The 8,983-nt window shown below is 30.9% G+C and overlaps 1 protein-coding gene across 1 annotated transcript; it reads right to left on the bottom strand.

The window, feature by feature from the left end:
- Positions 1–5,747: 5,747 nt before the first annotated feature.
- Positions 5,748–8,616, bottom strand: LOC145967178 (uncharacterized). Its single transcript, XM_083091831.1, has 7 exons — positions 8,544–8,616; positions 7,561–7,688; positions 7,264–7,468; positions 7,126–7,187; positions 6,837–7,049; positions 6,154–6,301; positions 5,748–5,950 (listed from the first exon to the last, which is right to left on the bottom strand). Exons 1-7 carry the CDS (start codon positions 8,614–8,616, stop codon positions 5,748–5,750), a joined length of 1,032 nt encoding a protein of 343 aa, XP_082947957.1.
- Between the last annotated feature and the right edge of the window lie 367 nt (positions 8,617–8,983).

The following is an 8,983-nucleotide window of genomic DNA, read 5'->3' as shown; positions in this document are numbered from 1 at the left end:
GTCCGCCGAACAGTGAGCGGAAGGCCCGTCGGAAACACGCCAGCAAGTTAATGCGTAACTAGGCCACCTGTGGCGCTTCCGCAACCCTCAGGATCGTCGTGTGGCCCATTTAATCCTGCGACCTTCAGGGCGGTACACGTGCCTGTCGCACCCCGTTTTCTCTTTTATTTTCCATAATTCCTCTCGTCGAGGCCCGTCAGGAAGGATATTTTCGGCAGCCACTCGCCGTTATTTATAATGTTCTTCTTTAGCGCTGTTCCGGCCGAGATGACTCCGACTCGGGGTCTCAGTGTTAGTTTTTATCCGCTGGTTGGCCTTCCCCGCAGTTGTTCCCCGTATCTGCTGGGCATGTGAATGTTTACAGGGGCGGCAGCGGTAATCTTAAGTGGACTTTATTATTGACGAAATTAAATAATAATACTTAGCTTGGCGTGTTCCTTTTAGTCGGCGCCTCCGCTCGCCCGTTTCCTTGTATCCTGGACTTCTTCCTCAAGTTGAGCCACCGGTTGAGATCCCGCCAGCGTTTCCCATCACGTCCGCGCTTAAACCTAATCTTATCACGCTAATAAATAAATTTTTACGCAAGGGAGGCGAGTTTAATCTCGCCTCCAATAGCCGCTCTCTCCCTAAATCCGGGGAGAACGAGGGCCCACGACTATTCTCGTCAGATCCCGCGATCTTTGTGACGGACCGTCAAGTGTCACGTCACAATGTTTTAAGCAAACTATGAATAAAATTTTAATTTTATGATTAAATTATTACTTTTTCTAACCCGCTCTCTTCTCTGAATTCCAAGATCGCGCAAGATCCCGTCCCGAGTAAAAGGGATTAAGTTCCCTTACCAAAAACCGCCGAGCGGATAGGCCTAGGACTTCACAGAGTTAAAGGGACCATTTCGGTCACTGACCTGTGCCAGGTTCTTAACAGTCTGCTTGATCTGATATATACACACGCCCTAACAAGTGTGTCACGGAGTAAGTAGGTTGCGTCCTTCCAGTTGGCCCATCCATTAAAGGGCCTGGACGTAACAAAGTATCTCTCATGCAATATTGACGATTATTGGGTTATAATTGGATTATATGCTTATCTCTTTTTTTCTTCTCTATATTTTTCTCTTATTTTTTTACATGTATAATTCTCGTCACGTTAGTATCACTTATATATTTGTCGATTTTTTTGTTTTATTATTTGCACACGGATCTTTTTTTTCAAGTTGAGTACTGCAGTTTCGAAAATAATTATCGATTTAAGATACATTCTATGAGAGGAAACTTTTAATAGTTTATTTACGTATCTTAAAATCGATTCAAACAATTCTTTTCATACATTTTGCATATAAAAAAATATTAAGCTAAGATTAAAATATCAAGCTAAGAAAAATATACGAGATATTTAATATTTTATAAAGAAAAAATATATTTGCCTATTAAAGATATTTTCTTATAACTTCGTGTTAAATATATAATATATAAAAAATGTATAAGAAAAGCATTTTTAACGCTGTCATGCATATAGAAATATTGATAAACGACGACCGTCATCTTCATTATTGGCTTGATAAGGAGACAGAAAACAAATGTCCTCTTCTGCTAGCCAAAGCAATGAGCTCACATGTATACGTTTTTGCTTGTGTGCGTTATCTCCTACCTATGATTGCATGTGCTCGCGTTGCAATCGAGCAATTCTGCGCGCGTGTTTTATTTTTCAATATTTGTGCATTATGACTGTTTATTATTTTAATAATAATATGTAATATGTAATATAATATTAAATATTAATATAATATATAATATAATATGTAATATGTAATAAAATATTAAAAATAATATTTAAAAAAACGTAATATATGATATAAAAAGTATAACGTAATAGTTAAAATATATTATTTTTCAATTAATGTATCTATTTCTTATTATTTAGTCTTTTAATTTCATTCTGACATATTAAACGCGGATATATCGAATTGTAAACTATCAGACATACTTTCTTGCTACTTTGAGAAAATACGTCATTTTTCGAATAGACAACCCAGCTATTAGTTATAGTACTAGTTATAGTTATTAGTATATTAGTTATAGTGGTATATTGTTGAGTGGGAAATTACAACTAACAATTATATAAATGTTACTTGATGTTTGCTGGGAATGTTGTCAGTGTTTTTCGAATAATCAAGTTATAATATACGACTATTTAGAGACGAAACACGCATCGAATATGACCCATATTAAGCTGGCCCCCCAACTAACGCCAAATAAAATCTTATCCATTAAATAATTTAGTGCTAATTATGTGCTAATTTGTTGCCGTAGTCCGGATTTTGTTGCTCAAACCGTTTAGCAGAAAATTACGTTTGAAGTTTGGGGGGCCAGCTTGACATTAAGCTAGCCCCCCCCATAATGAAAAAAATATATAAAATGCTCCAATTAAAAAATCAATTACACTAGAATTTGTTGCTCCAAAATCATGTAAAAACATTTTGTAAAAATTGTGTTATTTAATTAAAACCAACATACCATAAGTATCGCCGAGCGATGCCATTCATTTGTACAAGAGAAAAGTAACTAAAAGAATTTGTTGCTCGCGTCTTTTTGGTATTAAAATAATTGGTAGACAATATACTATCGAAATATATAAAAGACTGAATGTGTTGCTCGTTTTAAACTATTAAAAATCGACACTTTGTCGCCGTGAACCCTGCACGGCGCGTATTAATATAACATAAATTAACTAAAAGAATTTGTTGCTCGCATGTTTTTGGTATTAAAATAATTGGTAGACAATATACTATCGAAATATATAAAAGACTGAATTTGTTGCTCGTTTTAAACTATTAAAAATCGACACTTTGTCGGCGCGAAGCCTGTATGGCGCGCATTAATATAACATAAATTAACTAAAAGAATTTGTTGCTCGCATGTTTTTGGTATTAAAATAATTGGTAGACAATATACTATCGAAATATATAAAAGATTGAATTTGTTGCTCGTTTTAAACCATTAAAAATCGACACTTTGTCGGCGCAAAGCCTGTACGGCGCGTATTAATATAACATAAATTAACTAAAAGAATTTGTTGCTCGCGTTTTTTTGGTATCAAAATAATCTGTAGACATTATACTATCGAAATATATGAGAGATTAAATTTGTTGCTCGTTTTAAACTATTAAAAACCGACACTTTATCGCCGTGAACCCTGTACCGCGCGCATTAATATAACATAAATTTACTAAAAGAATTTGTTGCTCGTGTCTTTTTGATATCAAAATAATCTGTAGATAATATACTATCGAAATATATAAGAGATGGAATTTGTTGCTCGTTTTAAACTATTAAAAACCGACACTTTGTCGCCGTGAACCTTGTACGGCGCGCATTAATATAACATAAATTAACTAAAAGAATTTGTTGCTCGCATCTTTTTGGTATCAAAATAATCTGTAGACATTATACTATCGAAATATATAAGAGATTGAATTTGTTGCTCGTTTTAAACTATTAAAATCCGACACTTTGTCGCTGTGAACCCTGTATGGCGCGCATTAATATAACATAAATTAACTAAAAGAATTTGTTGCTCGCGTCTTTTTGATATCAAAATAATCTGTAGATAATATACTATCGAAATATATAAGAGATGGAATTTGTTGCTCGTTCTAAACTATTAAAAACCCACACTTTGTCGGCGCGGAGCCTGTACGATGCGCATTAATATAACATAAATTAACTAAAAGAATTTGTTGCTCGCGTCTTTTTGGTATTAAAATAATCTGTAGACATTATACTATCGAAATATATAAGAGATTGAATTTGTTGCTCGTTTTAAACTATGAAAAACCGACACTTTGTCGGCGCAAACCCTGTACAGCACGCATTAATATAACATAAATTAACTAAAAGAATTTGTTGCTCGCGTCTTTTTGGTATTAAAATAATTGGTAGACAATATACTATCGAAATATATAAGAGATTGAATTTGTTGCCCGTTTTAAACGATGAAAAACCGACACTATGTCGGCGCGAAGCCTGTACGGCGCGCATTAATATAAGGGTGCGTTCCGATTTACACATGTAATGCATAGACTGCATTATTGTTGCGCAGCGCTTCGAAATCGTTCCGTTTTATCAATGCGCATGAAGCGCTTTAATTATTCAGAACGGTGTCTGCGCATTCTATGCGCTAATACGATTTGAAATTGGTAAAATAGTAAAAAAAATAAATAAAAATAGAATAAAATAATAAATACAAATAAAATATAAAAATAAATTGTAAATATAAATAAATAATAATAAATATAAACATAAATAAATATTAATAATAATAAATATAAATATAAATAAATAATAAATATAAATAAAATAAAATAAATCAAGGTAAAATAATATATTAATATTAGCTTGGCTTGTTTTCTCCATATCATTTTTATTTAAAAACAGTCATCATTTCATTAGTTTCTTCAATTAAAACTGGAAATTCATATAATTGTTGTTTTTTCATCGTCACAAAGAATCTGTTATCTGTTATTGCGTTCCGAATTACGCATAAAACGCATAGATCGCATAAACGCATCAACGCATCAACTGCCTCAAGTCGAGAGTAGAGGCAGTGAATGCGCTGGAAGGGTGCTAAGAATTTAGTACAGTTAGTACAATCTAGAGAATTCTCAGCGCTACTAAAGCGCTACCAATGCGCGCATTGGTTAAATCGGAACGATTTTCTATGCAGTCTACGCGCTTCATGCGTAATTCGGAACGCACCCTAACATAAATTAACTAAAAGACTTTGTTGCTCGCGTCTTTTTGATATCACAATAATCTGTAGATAATATACTATCGAAATATATAAGAGATGGAATTTGTTGCTCGTTTTAAACTATTAAAAACCGACACTTTGTCGCCGTGAACCTTGTACGGCGCGCATTAATATAACATAAATTAACCAAAAGAATTTGTTGCTCGCGTCTTTTTGGTATCAAAATAATCTGTAGACATTATACTATCGAAATATATAAGAGATTGAATTTGTTGCTCGTTTTAAACTATTAAAAACCGACACTTTGTCGCTGTGAACCCTGTATGGCGCGCATTAATATAACATAAATTAACTAAAAGAATTTGTTGCTCGCGTCTTTTTGATATCAATATAATCTGTAGATAATATACTATCGAAATATATAAGAGATGGAATTTGTTGCTCGTTCTAAACTATTAAAAACCCACACTTTGTCGGCGCGGAGCCTGTACGATGCGCATTAATATAACATAAATTAACTAAAAGAATTTGTTGCTTGCGTCTTTTTGATATCAATATAATCTGTAAATAATATACTATCGAAATATATAAGAGATGGAATTTGTTGCTCGTTTTAAACTATTAAAAATCAACACTTTGTCGCGGCGAACCCTGTACGGTGCGCATTAATATATATATATATATATATATATATATATATATATATATATATATATGTATATATATAGAGTCTACAGCTTATTTTAATACCAAAAACACTCGAGCAACAAATTCTTTAAGTTAATTAAAGGAATTTGTTGCTCGCATATTTTTGATATTAAAATAATTTATACACATATTATTGAAATATATATCCAACAAGAAAGAAATTTTATGAAAAAAATTAAGTACTCTACTAGTTTTAGACATGTTTATCAGTCAAAATAACAATATGTCGTTATTTCCAGTCGTCAAATTAAGTACTCGTACCGTTTTATAAAAATTTGTTTTATATTACGTTAATTATAATCTAATGGATCAGAGAGAGCTGGAAACTGGCCCATATACTCATGGCAAGGCTGATTATTATTTATAAGATCTTGAACTCGTTTTTTTGAAGTCTGAATCCAGTATGTAGTTACTTTTTGCCATGGTATAGAATTATTCTTCAGCCATAACAAATATTCTTCATAATTGGCGAAGTCATCATCACTCAGCTCATCTATAAGTAATGATAAATATTAATAATATTCTTTGTAAATAATTTGTTGTTATAAACATTATTTATTATATAGATACATATATACATATATATATACACAGAACAATATATACACACAAACGTACGTATATTACTAATATAAATATCTCTCTAAATTCATGTTTTTTTCGCAACATATTTAAACTTTTCTAAGCAAAACTTACTTTTAGTTACAATTGTTGTAGTAGGTATAGTAGACTTTATAGCCAACAAACCTGCTTTGATAAGTTGTCTTCGCATAGAATAATATTTTGTAAAAATTTTATCTCTTCCTTGTGATTCTTCTTTTTTATTCTTTATATACCAAACACTCTGCAAAAACAAATAATGTTAATAAGATAATTGCAGACAAGAATAACAATATAAATTGTATATTTGTTATTTATTTCTGTTATTTTTATATGTATATAAATTGTATAATTGTTTTTTATTATTTTTATATATATTTTGTTTATTTTATATGTATTATTTTTATGTGTTTTATTATTTTGTTATTATTATTAATGTATATTATTAATGTTATGTTATTACTATTATACACGATTATTATTATTATTATTATTATCATTATTATTATTATCATCATCGTCATCGTCATCGTCATCGTCATCGTCATCGTCATCGTCATCGTCATCGTCATCCTCATCGTCATCGTCATCGTCATCGTCATCGTCATCGTCATCGTCATCGTCATCGTCATCGTCATCGTCATCGTCATCGTCATCGTCATCGTCATCGTCATCGTCATCGTCATCGTCATCGTCATCGTCATCGTCATCGTCATCGTCATCGTCATCGTCATCGTTATTATTATTATTATTATTATTATACTACACGTTAAACTTACTTTTTCTTCAGTAGGAAATAATTTTTGTACTTCTCCGCTTAAAAATAATGCTCTGCTACTCGTAATACTGCAGTTTATGTTAGGTGATAGTTCATTACTAACAATTAGTTTTGCAAGCTTGTTTCGCATATCATTATTCAACCTTTTTTCTTTCTGGTATGAACTTAGCACCAACAAGCCTTCTTCAGATTTTTTTAACACAGCTTCAAGATCCTGCAATGATAAACATAATAATAAGAAACATAACAAATTAAAATATTATTGTTAATGTAATATGTAACATTCTTACATATTCATCATCAGTCAAACGTCGTTTCGGTAATTGATTTTCTTTTTTTTCAAGTGATGCATCTAATCAGAAAACAGTTATTATTGTTTAATAATCGTTAATATTAAATGATTAGATTAGATAGTTCTCTGTTCTCACCACTAAGTTCACTTGTTGTAACAATAGAGATGTTGTCTGAGAGACTATGCTGGGTTTCAGGTAATGATTGTAGATAGTGTATAACAATATCTTGAGTGTTCGTATTACACTCTATATTTTTTTGTGTAGTTTTTTCTATTTGTTCCTGTTGTACTGACGGTTCTTGATGAATTATATTAGAATTTTCCGGATATGATTGTTGAATCTTAACAAACATTTATGCCAATTTTATTTATATAGAAATATAAATTGCCTCAACAAAGAAATGTATAGAAAATGTAAAATGTAAATGAATACCTGTCTTTCATTTGAAAAATATTGTTTTACAATACTTTGAAATTTTCTTCGAGGTCCTATACTTGGGATTAAACTTTTCAGATCTTCTTCTGTTAAAATATTAAATTGATCTATTTCAATTTCTTGAGCTAAAATGCAAATAAAAAATACATATATATCAGATATATCAGATTTAAATATTAAACAGTAAATTATCAATAAGACTATTTTATGTATTTTATTATATAATATTTTGTTTCTTACTGTTTGTAATGAATAGTTACAAACGACAAGAGAGAAAAACTTAAGTATCTCAAGTAACAAGATAGGAATTAAAACAAACATATTATAAAGAAATTTCTAACACTGTGCAAAGTATTGTAAAACAATTTTAAATAATTTCAGCAACTAATATATTATGCAATTAATAATTACAAAAACATAAAACTACAAAATAACACTATACTCTAATGAGATATATTAAGATAATACGCGTGAAATGTTGTAATTGGTAAAAGAAGAGAATAGATTGTCGTGAGAAAAGGTATATTAGGTCTTAGCAGAATGATTTGCAATGTTCAAGACAATATTTATAAAATGTTCATATATTATTAGTATTATTAGTCATACACTAAAATTGTTATTTTTGAATATTTACATACATATATTTATTTCTTGTAAATATTGTTTCGTATACATATTTAAAGCCTTGTGTCCATGATAACAAATCGATCCAAGATCTTGGTTTAAGAAATATATAGCCAATCAACTCGCAGTTTTTATGGAAGAGCAGAAATTTTATTACACATTTCTCAGACCGAGATTTCAGATTGATTTCTATTATATGAGGTTGAAGACCTGAACACAGTTTTATGCCTTACTTAAAACAAACACAATTAAAACATTACACAAAGAGCATGAAATCATTGTCTTGAAATTACAGTCATTCTACTAAGGTCCTTGCTCTTGCTTTTTTTGTTGAAAATAAGTTAACTTGTACTTACCTGTAAAATTCGCTGTTATTTCAGAAGAGAATCCCCATTTTGTTAATAAACTACACGCACTTATGTCCGACATATTCTTGAAATAAGCTTCGAAAGACAAGAAACTGTTTAACAAAATATTACGTCCGTCTAATATGCAGCAGAGTCTAACGTATTGCGTGTTATACTGCATGTACTACTGTTGCGTCATATATCGCGTCGTTGAAAACAAAAAACGATCGTTTCATCGACGAAGAGACATATCAGATAGCTAGGACAGCTAACTTTTTTTATATAGCAGCAAATTTAGTAGCAAATATAATTTCAGCAAACATGATTAGCTACAAGACACAATTTTCTTTTCCGTAGATATATTAAGTAGCTAAGACAGTTAACTTTATGTTGCTAAATAAAATGACTGTAACAGACATGCGATTATCTACGATATTTTGCTACTGCAT

Source organism: Camponotus vicinus, unplaced genomic scaffold (genome assembly GCF_025532165.1).
Source record: "Camponotus vicinus isolate PSW18456_S1 unplaced genomic scaffold, iyCamVici1.0 SCAF_2, whole genome shotgun sequence".
In the NCBI taxonomy this organism is placed as follows: domain Eukaryota; kingdom Metazoa; phylum Arthropoda; class Insecta; order Hymenoptera; family Formicidae; genus Camponotus; species Camponotus vicinus.
Note: the sequence above shows the minus strand (reverse complement) of the source record. Positions and strands in the feature narration are given on the sequence as shown.

Bases quoted from the DNA above. Each gene is read 5' to 3' on its own strand.
- LOC145967178 (XM_083091831.1), bottom strand. From the start codon at position 8,616: ATGTCGGACATAAGTGCGTGTAGTTTATTAACAAAATGGGGATTCTCT. The intron at 7,050-7,125 runs GTAAGAATGTTA...TTATCATTGCAG, and splicing joins GTTTGACTGATGATGAATAT to GATCTTGAAGCTGTGTTAAA. The intron at 5,951-6,153 runs GTAAGTTTTGCT...CATTACTTATAG, and splicing joins TACAACAATTGTAACTAAAA to ATGAGCTGAGTGATGATGAC.